Consider the following 15,731-nt stretch of genomic DNA (forward strand, 5'->3'; position numbering starts at 1 on the left):
TCGGTTGCTATGGACACAAGATCGCAAACGTGGTTACAGCAGCGGCTCGAAACGGCACAACTCCAGTTAATGTGCAACACAGACAGTGTTTACTGTGTTTAAGAACGATGTGTCCATATGTAAACAAGGTTGATGCAAACCTATCATCATCTGCGTTAAAATGGGTCACGGCTACTTTTTGTTTTGATTGTGTTACTGCAGGAAATGTGTAATCATACATAATCGAGAATGGATTTTATGCAAGACCGGTTCAATACCAGACAAGGGTCCAGACAAGGTCCTTAGTTTCCCTCATCTACAGCATTATTGCATCTGATGGCTACTATATTTTCCCCCGCTGTGACTCTAATTGACCAGACCAGTTTATTGCCTTGGGGCTTTTCCTGGCTGACAAACAATGTAAAGAAAAAAGCAACACAAAGTCCATATTCCTGTGTATACTTCACTTTTCTTTTCTTTTTTCACTTTTCTCTACTGCAGTGTTGGGTAACCTACAAAAGTTTTTCTTTTTCTTCAAACAAGTTCACATGATGTCCACCAACAGTCAGTGGTAATTCCTGTCTTTTTGTCCATTCACATCGTTTTACAGTCACAACACTTTCAGTAACGTGTTTCTTTTTCATTGAGATTTCACTCAGGAAGTGGATGAAAGTCCAATTTTAGTCGGACTAAGACAATAATTTGGTCTTCTTAATGTCGTGTAAACGCGTTAGTCCGGCTAAAACCGAGCTAGTCTTAGTCGGACTAACATATCTGGATAATGCGATTCATAGACTGATTACTCCTAAATGTATGCGCTTCATCGGACTGTAGTCGGAATTCCCTTCCCTCCCTGGTCTTTGACCCGGAAGTAGAAGGAGATGACGTATTAATTGTGATGACGGCATCTTTCTTCGGACGTACAATAAATCTATTTTCTCCTCTGCATGTATAACCGGACGCGACAAGTTGTCCAATTGCCTGTCTTAATCAGACTAAGACCGTAGCTTGATTAAACTGTGCATGTTACTGAATGACGATTCAAAGGCAGAGAAAAAAAAACAAATCTTCTTGCCCTAGTGTGCATGAGTATAGTATTGTAAAGAATTGGCTCTACAGAGCGTCAGCTGTCAGCTAGTTTTTACCAGTTTACAAGGAATTCTAATTGTACTTGTGAAGATACAAATAATCTCAGCTGCTCTTGCGGTTGGTTTGTTTGATTTAAATTGATTTCATTTCGATGGAGAGCGTTCCTTTGTTCAGGCGGAAGGTTTGATAAAGGAAATGGATGTTCCCCACTATAGAGAGAGACTAAAGACATGATGTGCATCTCCCCTCCTGCATTATTGTTATTATTGTTGTTTATATTGCGATTCTTCCGTTGCCTTTGTCGTGTCCCTCCTTTTTGCCACACAGATGTAAAGACGGCAGAGTGCAAACAAGTTCTGTGAGAATGAAGTGTTGCAGTTAATTACTCGGAAGAATTCTTTGTGAACTCTCTCCATGCCTCCATTGTTCGCCGCCTCTGCAAGTTTCCTGGAAGACACTTAATCTGCAGATTGTACAAGAGGAAGAAAAGCCTGTAGCTCCTCGACTCTTCTTTTTTATTATTATTTTCACCGAGAGGCTAATAGATCTAATCTTTCCTCTTCTTCAAACTTTGCTTTTTTTAGCCGTGTAAATCAAATGGTCTCCAACTATTTGAGAGAATGTGAGCCTTCACATTCAGATTATATTGAGTCTCCTCGCCAAAAACCTGAGGCATTTTACATAATTAATGATTTTCTTTTGGGAGGGGGGGAGACACTGATGGAAGGCTCACAGACGAAACAAGACGATGCTTTTCATGCAGCCAGTTCTTTGTGAGCTGTGTGTCTTTTGCAGTTGAGCGCTGAGAGCCAGGCATGGCAAGGTATCAGGAGAATGCAATTAAAGCTCTACAATGTCACCTCCTCTGGCCGGAATGCCATCGCAAAACACGGCTGACTGACTGCATCGCTGGGGCGCTATGCTGACAAGAATCTGATGAGCGGAGATAGAGAGTGTCATCTTCCTTGGGCAAGGCACTTAACCCCACATTGCTCCTGACGGCTGTGCCGGCAGAGTGTGATGGGTCATCGAGTCTAGTAATATGACGAGTATTCGGGCCACACTGAAAAGAAAAACATATTTAATCTTCGCAATGGGTCGTAATATTATGAGAATAAAGTCGTAATATGACATGAAACAAGTCGTAATTTTTGAGAATGAACTCGTAATATAAAAAGAGTCATAATATTACGAGAATAAAGTCGTAACATTACGAGAATTAAGTCGTAACATTACGAGAATTAAGTCGTAATATTAAGAGAATTAAGTTGTAACTTTACGACAATAAAGTCATAATATAAAGGGAATTAAGTCGTAATATTAAGAGAATTAAGTCGTAATATTAAGAGAATAAAGTCGTAATATAAGAATAAAGTCGTATTATTACAAGAATAAAGTTGTAATTTTCCGAAAATAAAGTCATGATATTAAGAGAATTAGGTCATAACTTTACAAGAATAAAGTCGTAACATTACAAGAATAAAGTTGTAATTGTAATTACAGGAATAAAGTCATAATATTAAGAGAATAAGTTTGTAACTTTACAAGAATAAAGTCGTAACTTTACAAGAATAAAGTCGTAACTTTACGAGAATAAAGTCGTAATATTACAAGAACAAATCGTAATTTTACAAGAATAAACTCATAATATTACAGGAATAAACTAGTAATTTTATGAGAATAAAGTCATAACTTATCATCACGTTGTTTAAGCAATAGATCCAGTAAATACTGTTCCAACTTTAACAAGATATTGGCAGTGATATCATGAAGATAAGTGGCCCAAAAAATAATAATAAGAAGAATAAGCACTAAACCCTCAGATAATTGGGTAAAATTAGAAATCACTACAGCAGTTGTAAAAGATAAAACTGATGAGATCTTTGCTTATGTGGTCTAAGTGTAATGACTCCAAACCCTAAGCGACAGAACTCATTCGTAGATGCATGAGTTATAAAAGTCCACGTACAGTAGAGCGCGGATAAAGAATGAGTAATAATAATGTGCCATCATTTAATTTTAATCCCACGTCTTCTCTGCCCATGTTTCTAACACGGTTAGAGGGCGTTGGTAAATGATGGAAATTGCACCTCAGGGGGGTCGATGTGAAAATAAATATTGCATTTCCATAGAGATCGTTTATGACACATATTGTCTTTGTGCCTCGCAGACAAAAATGTTTCTATGAATGATGATGTGTGTAGGTCTTCAGGGCCGTGAGGGAAATCTGATGCAAACTGAAAATATGTCTGAATCTCTCGCTCCCAGTCTCATACGTGCTGCGTTGAAGGTCAAGGGAAAAACAGACAGACGCAGACAGAAAGAGGGGGAAACTGACAGTTATGTATCCGCCATGTTCGGGTGCGTTTATTGGGCCTGATGTCGACAGAGTTTCAAAGTCTCCCTCCAGGGGGTTTCTCAGGCAAAGTTTTGTGCTAGTTTTTGAAATAACCTCCAATCACAAATAAATGTAATTGAAAATGTGTCAGATTTCTAACACGGGCAGCCAGTGTTTCCAACCAAGGGAACATATTTTTGGAAAATGGAGGAAATCAGACACTGAAGACGCAGGAAATTGCAGATTTGTGTCTGTTTGTGATTGCACTCTGTGGATGAACCAAAAAAATGATATACACACAATCTGTGTAGCCACTGTTTACTGCCTTGAGAACATTAGAGCACCAGCTTCTCAAACCAGACGCGGTCCTTGTAAGCTACATGGGTTTGTGTTGCTTTGTCCCTGACCGCAGCTGTTGCCATGGCTACTGCTTGTTTTCTCCCCTGATTGGCACATGCAGGAGGTGTGAAATAAAAACATACATGGTGCTACACATGTAATCGGACTGAACCTGACCAAAACCTTAATCAGATGCTAAACAAATAGTAGAATTTTGGGTTACATAGGGTTCCAACACTGAGGGCAGGCGTTCATAAAGCAGCGTTTGTTTAAATCAATCAATGAATTATCTTTTAATAGGCCTTGGTCACAGGAAACGTTTTGACACGCTGCAGCAGAAAAGCAATTAAGGGAGCGGGAATCCATTTTGACGTCGTCGTGCTGCACACATTAGCTCGTCCTTATGGAAAATTGGGGCCAATTATAACGGCATAATCTTGAGATAGACGTTTATTGTCAGTAGAGAGACCTTTATTGTTGTTGTCGTACAAGGACAGTGGAATCGTGATGTGATGTTCGTCACACGAGGCATGTATCTTGTTGTTGCCAGAGGGTGGAATAATATCTCCTGCTGGCAAACCATTCAAACTGATTCAAATGAGCGTTTTTGGGTTATCATGCTGGACTGGTTGACAGGTTTCATGTGAAGCCAGGCCCTAAATGTGAGCACTACACGTGTTATGTGTGCTGCTACAGTTGGACCTTCGTAGCAGTTGGTGCACGGGCCCTAAAAATGCCAACGGTGAACTTCTGCTTTGATCCGTTATCAGCATCATTAGCATCAGCCGCTGAAAACAAGAAACCTTGAGTATTTCTCCTCTCTTGTCTGTGTGTGTGTTGTGTGTCACACTTGCACTGATTAGCACTTTCTATTTTGTGTCTTTTGAAAACAAACTTCGAGGAAGCGATAAGGGAACAAACAGAGGCAGAGACAGATGGACGGCCAGGCAGGTGGGAATATGATGCAGATTAGCATCTTTGATGCGCTGCAGGAGATTAAATCTTGTGACATAATAAAAATCTTCACGTTTGCTACAGCCTTCCGGATCCATGGGGAACAAACCCCTTCCTGATCCATGGGGAACACCCCCCCCCCCCCCCCCCCCCGTGTGCCTTTCCTAGACTAATAGTGACAGTACTATTATCCAAAGAACTTTACCTGCCCACTGAGGCAAAACCTTTCCCATTTTCTTTACTGTGGCTTTTGTTCAGACATTTCAGAGAATAAACAAACAGAGCGACAATAAAAACAGACCAAAGATGAGAAGAGAAAAGGTGAAGGAACCAAAAGAAATGTCCTCCTTTTAACAAGAACAGAGGGACCATTTGTTTCCCCAGAAGACTCGACTGCTGTAATGACCAAAAGAGTGAGACGTGAAGTCAGTGTGCAGTGTCTGGGCTCAACTTTTTTAGAGAGTTTGGGCGTCCAGAGGGATTTGGTGTTGAAAGCGAGCTAGCTGAGGTGCTTCAAACGTCTGATCACGATGTCTCCTGGGTTCCTCCCACTGGAGGGAGCAGGAAAACCTGGGGAATTGAGGGATTTCATGTTCCATATGGCTTTGAAACTACAGGAGGAGCTGGAGATACCTTGGCAGAAGGATTTCTCTCTTCTGAGTCTGTGTAGCCCCGCGATCCAACCTCAGGGACGCAGAAGAAAATGAATGAGACTGAGGAATTACGACCCATTTTAGGTACGTTTTTGAAATAGGCTCCCCTAGTGGTAGATTAAATAACAGCAATCTGGTACAGTTGGCGTGGCGTCGTCACGTAGCTTCAATGAGGTTTCCACCCGCAGTTTGTTTAATTCAAATTCTGTTACAGAGTCGGATTAAAATTGACCAGTTTTTTTTATTTATTTGTTTGATTTTTTTTTCCGATCTTTTACTCTTAAAACTTGACAGAAACACAGTAAAGGGCAGAGTAGGGCTCTTTTTTTATTATTTTCTTTGAAGGAAGTGTCTTTGACGTCAACTTTTTGACAATTTTATTTAGTTCTTTTCAATCCCAACTCCCTCTGTTGTTGTCCTAATGAGACGTCTATCTCAGATCCACTGTCTGATGATCAAATGATACATTTATCTCTGGAAATAAGTAAAAACAAATGTATATTTTTAAACATTTTTAAAATGTGAAATTTTGATTTATATTTGATTATTAACATGTCCGTTTTGCAAAGGCCTCTAAGGTTATGACGGGAAGCATCTGTTTGGTTCTTAGATTTTTAATAAACGGCCGCAGTCTAACCAATAATGCGATGCACGCCGTCATCATCCCACTGGGCTGATTCCAACACTGTGTCCTGCCAGTTAAAAGCAATTAGCGGCGTAAAGGTGATAACGGTGAAAATGTTGGATGAATTGATGGTGACTGCAGAGAGGTTTCCTAGGAGACGAACGACGTTTTCGGCTCAGTCAAGTGTCGACTTCTCTATGATTACATGATTTCATTTATGGGTTTTTTTCTTTTAGCAAGAGAAGATATTTCATTACTGGAGGTGTGTGTGGCAAATTACATTTTTTTGTGTGTGTGTGTGTGTGTGAATGTGTGTAATCAGGGTCAGTTGCCTAGCAACAATGGCCAAAGGATGTATGACAGTTGAGTTATTTTGTCCCCGTGTCTTTCCCTGACCGTTACATTCAGCCGTTGACTGTGAAGTTTGAAGTTTGATGTGCAGCTTTGTTTTTAATCTCTAGTATTTGCCACGCGACGCAGAAAATAAATGTTTCAAATTCTGGAGACAAATTTCGGTGATTCGGTGACTTCTGACAGTCCACTGGTGCCTGTGTTTTCTTCCCACTTCTCCAGATGGCTGCACCAACTATGACAGACATGTGTGTCGTCAGTGTGTGTGTTTTTGTGTGTGTGAAAAGACAGAGCAGCTTAAGGGCTGAGTGAATCAATAACAACAGCTCTACAGTATAAGACCCTGGTACAAAACACTGTATTTTAGATCTTTATCCTAAGATTAGAAGTGCAATAAAGTCTGATCTACCACTGTTTACTGTGTTCAACAAGTAAACAATGAGTTTCTCCATTTCCAAGTGTCCTACATACATTGGTTCCTCCATTTTCTCCCGTCTTCCTTGAAGAGTCCTTCATCTTTGCTCTCAATTTGAACTGAATACAGAGCTTTTTACGAGTTTGTTTGTACGTATGTACTGTATATAACCCAATTTTCAAATTAACTGTCACATGGTTCATCTACTGATGACCAAAAACATGCAGGGGCCCCCATCCAAGACTAAACACTGTTGTATTAAATTAAATTAAATTAAATTAAATTAAATTAAATTAAATTAAATTATATTATATTATATTATATTATATTATATTATATTATATTATATTATATTATATTATATTAAATTAAATTAAATTAAATTAAATTAAATTAAATTAAATTAAATTAAATTGTACTGTTAAGACACTGAAAGTCTCATTCCTTGCATTGCATTGTGGGATTAAATAACTAGAAAGTCAAATAAAGAAAGTAATTTAGGTTTAGAACTGGGATTAGGGCTTGGGCTAAATCTCTCTTTGGACTTTTTCACACTAAGAAAAAGGAAAAAATAAGAAAATTAACATAAATTCTATTGGCAGTAGTTGTCTTTCCTTGTGTGTTTTTTCACCCTTGCGTCACCTGTTTGTTAATTGTGACATCACAGAAACAGAAACAATGCTTTTACTTTGAAAGAAGTGTCTTTTGACAAAGCATATTATGAACAACCTGAAATTTAGAAAAATAAGTGCAATTTCAACAATATTATGCCTAAGTTTATCATTTACACGTGTGCAAGACCACAGTGAATCAACAATCACATATTTCATCCAGCGGGCCGGATTGGACCCTCTGGTGTGCCGTATGATTGACACCCCTGGTTTAAATGATCTGAAATAACTGAAGTAAAGATCACTTTTCATGTCGCAAATGGCACAACTCTACCAAAAATAGAGCAGACGAATATGAAAACCTGTTCACCTGAGTTTTTCAGCTGTCAGTAACCATGTCACATACACCGTGTGTGTGTGTGTGCGCGTGCAGTGTATCTGCTCCCTTGCGTCTGATGCTTTTTAAACACACCTGTTGGAGATGTCTGTATCCGTCATTGATCATCACAGCTGGAGCACAGGATGTCCTGTCTGCTCCGTCTATATCTGATCCACACAATCTTTCCCTCTGCTGTCACCGTCGGTTTGTCTTGGTTTTGAGCTTGGCTGCGATTCCCTCGTTTTCCTCCTCCTCCTCCTCCTCCTCCTCCTCCTCCTTCTGTCTTTATCTCTTGGTGTCTACACTGCTCAGTAAAGAGAATTTGAAATGATTCCGTGAAGCACTGAAAGTAAAACAGGTTGTCTTTGTCTTGGTGTTATGCAATCAGACTCTTTAAATTTTTAATTTTACGTAGGTGACACTCACATCGTCTGCTTCTACTTTTTGTAAAGTGTTGTAGGGACGTCATCCCACCAAACTTACTCAAGCAATAATATAATTCTAAAACTCATAACCTCAAATGTACCGGCCAAGAAACAAAAAGACAATTAGAAAGACAAAAAGAAACAAAGGTTTCTGACCCAGGTTCCATCAAAATATCAAATCATAACCTACTAAAACTAAACTAACCCAAATCCCAGCTATGAAAAAGCAGACTAAACTCTTAACCAAGTGAGACAAAACTAACCAGAAACTCACCAACCAAACCCTACACCTAACCAACTGATACTCACCGATAAAGACACACAACTCTAAACAGAGAGACACACAACTCTAAACAAAGAGACTAAAATAATAAAAAAAAAAATAAAACAAATCACGATTCCATCAAATATAATTGACGCACAAGTTCCACCGATCTAACGAAACCTGTTCTAATTAGGTTTGCCAGTCAACCGTGTCACAAACCCGCATTGCGCAATGGCTCCTGATTGGAATGCAGCCATTAGTAAAAAATAATTAGCTACACCTGTGTTTTCCAAATGAGCACAATACAATATATTGTCTCATTAGCACCATGTGGTGAGGCAGACAAACCCTAACATTAAGGATTTGGATATCCTTAATTTTACCTCAGTGAAGAAATTGGCCCCCCAACAGTCACCGTTTCTTTATTCTGCTTTTCTCTGCTACATATATTGAGCACTAACTTCACATTATAAGTATTATAAGTGTATTTAAAATTTAGATTGCGATCTCATTGAATGTTGTGTATTATTGGATGTTTTCCAGGGCTGCACACACTGACGACTGCATATACATCCCAATGACAGATGACGGTAGTTAAGAGAAGCAGAAATTCACCAGCCTCTGTTATTTTAGCGAGTTTACTTTGGACTCTTAGATGGGGGGGAAAAGGGTAACACAAAAAAAGAAAAAAACATTACAGTACAATATGGGACCCTGCTGTTAACAAATGGCCCTTCAGAAACAGCATGGACCAAGCTTTGTCCAGCTGCTGTTTCCCTTCAGTGGACGGATGAACGGCAGCTTTTGTGGCTGTAAATTTGCGGCATATTCGTGCCAGGCAGGAATAATTTTCCCGTCGTGTCGTTGGACAGTCATTCACCTCGGTGAGTGGTTTTGTTTGAGGCACTTGTCTTGCCTTTCACATCGCTCTTTATGTTTGTCACAGTCCTGAAAGACTCCGGGGTCAGAGGAATACGGCGCAGTATTTCTGCCGGGTGTTGGACTGTGACCTTTGCTGACCGTTGAAATATGGAGTTGCTTGTTCTCTTACTCCCTGACTGCACTTATAACAAGACATCACGATAAATGGCATGTCTTTTTCCTGCCTCACTGTCCCACAACATCCCATGTACTTATCATTTTACTATTATCTACACAGAAAATGCAGACAATCTTTTTTTTTGCTATCTTGAAAAGTAAAAATGTCTCCTCCCCTTATTTTACGATTTACCCCTGTGTCTGAAGTCTCGTGTTCTAGTGATGTCTCACGTCTTTTCAGGTTGACTTTAGTTGCTTTTTATTGACAATAGTTAGATGCCGATGACCATAATAAAGATAGGGACAGTTCATGGACTAATGACGTCATCGCTTTCCTAAAGTAGCATATTCGCTGTCTACACCAAAACGCAAGGGCGGCGTTTCGAGATCTTTCCACTCTGGGACCTGCTTATACCATTTCAGGTTTGCCTAAACGCCGTTTTTGGTGGCCGGGATGCCTATATGATAAAAAATAAAACGTATGCGTATTCACCTCCACCTGTTTCCATGTGGACGGCCCCTAAATGTGAACTATTTCTCGTTATAACGTGAGAAAGAGATCCTTTTTTTTTTATCTGCCGCGTTTCCCCCTGCTTTAACTCTGTCCATTTATCTCTTCTAATCCGTCCGACTGTCCAACTATGGTCATGTTTTTGCTGACTGAATTGACGAAAGCACCATCCAAAAAAAAAGAAAAAAAAAAAGAACCATTAGCCTCTGTAATCTTGATAATGTCAGTAATCACTGCCTTCCACCTCCCGGCTAACTATCACTGATGGTGGTGTCGACAAATAAAAAATCCCTGGAGTGATTCATTCCCCCTCCCCCCCCCACCACACATTTGTCTTTTTACCTTGTTTTTCACACTAATCAATGCAGTGTTTAATGTCGTGGCTTGTTTTCCCGATACCGGCGCCTTCTGACAGAGAATGCTGCACAGGTTGAGACACTGTAGTGACGGCGATTTGTGGAGGAATGACCTTAAACCTGACTTTTGTGCCCCGGAGCTGCCCACTGACCGACTGTGCATCTGTCTGATTACACCCGGCAGCTCCCAGGGAGCTGATAGTAGGTGGCTGAGGTTATGGGGCTAAAAGTCATGACCATGGCACAAAGAGGGAGAGTGCGGTTTGTCAAGTTCAATAAGCTGTGGTTTGCAGGCGTAAAGCAGAGAAACTAAAGAGAAAAACGACTGCCTGCATTCATGTTCCTGTAATGATCTGGTCGCCTGTTTGACTCGGTGAAACTGGACTGTTTCAAAGCCTTGATTTGCTTTTGTTTTCGCTTGATGTGATTTAAAAAAAAAAAAACAAAATCACAGACTGTACAATTAGCTGCTGACTTTAACCGGATTTTATTTTTCTTTCTTGGCCCATGAAAACAGTAGTTTCATGATTGATCGTACACACACACACACGTCTTTCATATCGCAGTCTTTCTCAGGGGTATGTCATTTCCTCAGTCGTCATGGAGATATGCTTATTTGTCACAAGCTAAATATGGACAAAATAGGTCATAAACAAAGCAGCTGTCGTGACAAATGGCTGAATGCATTTATCTGATATCATGTGCTGAGAGAGAAAAAAAACTTGAGCTCATGAGAGATTTACTGGGCTCACAAGTTCTGCATCAGCATCTTTACCCGTGTTTCCACTGAGTGGAGCGCTTCGATACGTGGGTTCCGTTAGGAATAGTCGTTCCATTTTTCCGTACCCTTCCCTTGGGCAACCACAGTTATGGTACGGTACGGTATTCTGCTCATTTATTTAAAAAAAAAGCCCTGACTTTTTTGCAATTATAAACAAATGTAGAGTAAAAAGTATTTCTTTTTTTTTCTGTTAAATTAAAAATTTAAATCAATCCATAAACCATTGCCTTGTAAAAGACAAGAAGTTTAGCTTTTGATGAATCCACGACAGGTTACTCCAGCACCAACCTTGATTAGATGAAAAGCACCTGAAACAGACAATTTAATCACCAATGTCAATGGCGTCGTGATGATATTGAGGCAAATTAAAAATCCTGACCCTCTTCATTAAAAAAAGTTGCTGCTGATAATTACGACTCAAGGTGATGGAATCAGGTTGGAATCGAGGCTGCGTGAGCTTTTGCACGTATGAACTTCCGCAGGATGGCACATAAACAACCATGTAATAATACATTTATACACATTTTATGTCAGGAAACTTTCTGGAAAAATAAAAAATATGATAATAAATGTTTCCAAACAAGACAACAGCAACACATTTAATTGCAGAACCTTATAGTTCCAATCATAGTGAGTTACAATTTGAAGGTGTTGGTGTCAATCTGACTGTTTCCTTCCTGTTTGTGTGCGTAATGTCTCATTCTACAGTCTGGCTTTTCGCTTTATTCTCCTTGTTGTGTTTTCTTTTATAGAAAACTATAAGGGGGGGGGGGGGTTGTTTTCCATCATAAGATGTCACTGTTCGATGGAGGTCACGGTCACATACTCGTAACAAATGATTAACTCGACGACCCGATGAAGATTTTCCAAACCTGTACCACGGCACGTAACAGCGCTATGGCCCCGGAGCAGGCACATCCATGCATATGCATTCACACCCAAACAACAGAATCAGGCCATTCAGATGCAATGTTTGCATTTTTTTTTTTTCCTTCCCCTTCTATTGTGGATTTCTTCTCTTATTTTTTTTTACATGAATACAGAAGCTTTGCATTATCAACATAAATAAACTCAAATAAAACAGCACCCTGCCCTGACCTGCATGGAAAGTAAATATCAAAATTGTTCCATCTGATGTTTGTAACATGCTGCCAGAGGCAAATTGCTGTTTTTTGGACTGCACCACTTAAGCTTTTATGCTCATCAGCTGCATCCTCTTGACAATTACTACTCTGAGACCTTTACAGGTCCTTGAAGTGACACATCTGAAACACCTGTGGCTTTACTTTGTGTCATTTTTATGTCACATATTAGTCACGCACACATTCGGGCCTTGAATTTTAGAGAATTGGTCCTGGAAAGTCCTTGAAAAGTCTTTGAATTTGATGTCAACCAAGGTGTGGGAACCCTGAACAAAGCCTAGTGTTCCTTTTTCCTCTGTCCATCATTAACTACTACTGTCAGTGTCAGCAGTGTTTAGATCTCGTGTTTTATTGGCAACTTTGCTGCACTGCACACAGGAAGTGGTTCAATTTCATGTCAGGACAGACATTGTGCTAGTAAAGCTGGACGGTGAAGAGGTCAGAGTATGACTGAAAACTCCAGGCTCTTTGTTGTGATGAAGTAGTTTGGGTTTTTTAGTGTGAGAGAAATGGGCTCTGGGGGTTTTTTTTGGGGGGGCCTTTGAAAGTGTAACCAGAACTCCCTGAGCAATCTCCTGCAGTCCTGATCGTTTGACCTTTGCATGGCAGATAATTCCAATTTAAAACCAGCTACATGGGAGACAAAGGGAGACACTCGCGAGCCACTAATTGATGTCAATTGCTTGTGTGTGAGAATGTATGTGAGAGAAAGACGAATAGAGTGATGAATGTTGCAGGGAGTCTGCAACTGAGTTCAGTTGTTTATTTGGTAAAAAAAAAAAACAGTGTAGTGCCCTTTGAATATGTGCCAGTTTTTGGTGGTTCACTTAGGGTGCCTTGTCATTCCGAAACCAGGGGCGTTTAATTCTCCCCTAGATCAGTTCTAATTTGCTTGTGTGAACGCAGCACTCTCTGTTCCGGCTAGAGTCCGCCTAGAGATGGTGGTCTCAGCTTGGTTGTAATCGCACCACGTAGCGGTTCATGCTTGCGTGTGTGTGTGTACAATTTATGAGTAGTATCCAGCTGCATTTACCCCACAAAGCGGTACGAACAACAGCGCTTTTGAAAAAAAAACGCAAGAAATAACTTCGGTAACCAGAGTTCGAGCTACACGTTGCGGGGCAGTAAGTAACATACCTAGTTTCAACAGTCGGACAGACAGACATTCATAGATAAATGGTCTGAATTCAAACCACCGCTCTCGCTCTCTCTCTCTGTTATGCATCACTCTCACCCATTCACACACACACAATGCAGATACAGCCATCAGGGCACTTCAACTGTGGAGGAGAAACCACCAGGCTTCTCGCTAATTGATCAATGGAAAAATTCCAGGAATTACAAAATGGTTTATTAGTATTTCAACATTTTTATTTATTTATTTTTAAAAGTGGCAGAAAAACAAAAACGGAAAGACTTTGAAGTAAATGAGTAAAGTCGGCAGATGTTGAATTTACTTCACAAATAATGCATTTCCCATAATTGGACCGGTAAAAGCACAAAGGTGTGACATTTCTTGTTCTGGATGATAACGGAGGCTCTGAGCTCCTCGGGGGTATGAATGTATACCGCTGAAGGCAGGAGTGTTAATCAGGAGTTCGGCAGCTGTGATTTCTCCTCCTCTCTCTAAAAGTCTAAAAGTTCAAACATCTCCGAGGGGGAAGTGTTTGCTGAGTGTCATGAGTCACTCAGAGTGTCTCAGAAACTCAGAAAAGTGCCTGTTTATGAGGTTTGACTGACAGATGTGAGCGTGTTGTTGATGTTTCCCCCGTTTTCAGGCTAATGGTTATTTAGCGTTTCAGAGAGCAAACTTGAAATTAGCCTGATTGACGACGTCTTAACTGAGGGTTTTACCTCTTGACATGTTTTCACTCACTCACAACATTTCTTTTTCATTTTGTATTAGAAGCTCTTAATGATGAGGGAGAAATGTGAATGTGTGCTTTGAATCCTCCCCTCGAGCTTCAGCGGCGATGGAGGTTTTAGAATTGTTCAAATAAAAGTCTGTGTGCCGGTTGGGAATGTTCCCCTTTTTTCCACCAAATTGTTACGCTTAATGAAGTGATGGGTGCTAGCGCTGCTTTATTTTGTACTACAAAATAAAAGCCACTAATTGAAAGCAACACTAACTGCCGAGCACATTTCATTTCTTGTAAGTAACGCACAATCAAAGCCTCCATTCTCAAGGGCTGCGACAAACACAACAGTGAAGCTAAACTGCGATGTTCATAGATTCAGGTAGAGGCTAAATAAGCTTTCGAACGGTGGGAGAATCGTGATGAATATGTCGGTAAATATTTTCCAGAGCAATATCCAGTCAACAAACTCTACTGATGTTTGTAGATAGCGCCATATTTTTGTTATCGTTGCATCAATTACTTTCTAATGGTTTGCTGATGGTACAGTCTGAACCGATGCACACGTGTGTCTATTCTCTTATTAGTCTATACCTTATTCTGCTCTGCTTCACAGATAAAATGGAGAATGGAGACGTCTACCAGAGGAGGAGAGGACAACCTGCGGGCATCCTGGATGGACAGGAAACGGAGAGTAAACAACAGGAAGGAGCTCAGAAGATGGGAAGTAGCTGGCGACGCATTCTCCTCCTCATCCTTGCCATCACTATCCACAATATCCCAGGTGAGTACGATCAGGAGGTCTTAGCAATGTTCAATATCATTGCCGCTGTTTAGAGAGTGAACAACGTGGTTTTTGGGAACGTTGATCAAAAGATGTGAATATATCAACAACGTTTGGATTCATTTACATTAAATCGTGGACAGTTCTGCTAATAAAAAATATGGAATCGTGAACAGCCTCTCTGGGAATCTGGCATGAATGTGGATTGATAAGCCTATAATCATTGAGTCCACAGAGAACGTGTGGCTTTTTTTACACACTCTTTCAGTAATAACTGTTATAGTAGTTAACATGTTTTTCCGTCTCTCTGTTTCTGAGCAGAGTAGCTCGAAAGAAGGTGAACAGATTTTTGATTTAGATTTTCTGAGGATGAGGAGGTTTATGGCCATAGGAAGAGATTATTAGATTTTGGTGGTGATTCGGAACAGGATCCCTTAGGTTTTCTTCTGGTTTGAATTGAACTAATTTCAGGAGTGCTGGGAGTTTCAGAAACACTGTGTTGAGACATTTTAAGAGTGGTACTGAGGCTTTTTTACATTCGGTAACGAAAATGCTTTTGCTGATTTTTATTTACATTTTACAGCATAATGCGAAATATAGGATTTTTGGATTGTATAACATTTTACATTTTTATTTGTCCGATATCCGGTTCAGTGATTTCTATTCCCATCCCTTGAGCAGTACTAGCTGTATTATTGGGTGGTTGGTGATGGATGACACGACAGACCATAACACATTTTTTTTTTTATATTTGTGAATAAACAACAACCATTGTTATCAGCGAAGCCACTATTTCAGTTTAATCTCTGGTGACACATTTCACGACTCCATAAAATGAGT

At 40.0% G+C, this 15,731-nt stretch overlaps 1 protein-coding gene across 3 annotated transcripts in view; it reads left to right on the forward strand.

Annotated features, from left to right (window-relative positions):
• Positions 1-15,731, forward strand: part of LOC131448679 (zinc transporter ZIP11-like) — a 99,194-nt gene that overhangs the window by 73,460 nt on the left and 10,003 nt on the right. For all 3 annotated transcript variants that reach the window (XM_058621335.1, XM_058621334.1, XM_058621336.1), the window contains exon 6: positions 14,724-14,891. In XM_058621335.1, the coding sequence (XP_058477318.1) occupies positions 14,724-14,891 (168 nt within the window). The remainder of the gene's footprint in view (positions 1-14,723; positions 14,892-15,731) is intronic.

The sequence above is a fragment of the Solea solea genome, chromosome 21, assembly GCF_958295425.1.
Source record: "Solea solea chromosome 21, fSolSol10.1, whole genome shotgun sequence".
Classification (NCBI taxonomy): Eukaryota; Metazoa; Chordata; class Actinopteri; order Pleuronectiformes; family Soleidae; genus Solea; species Solea solea.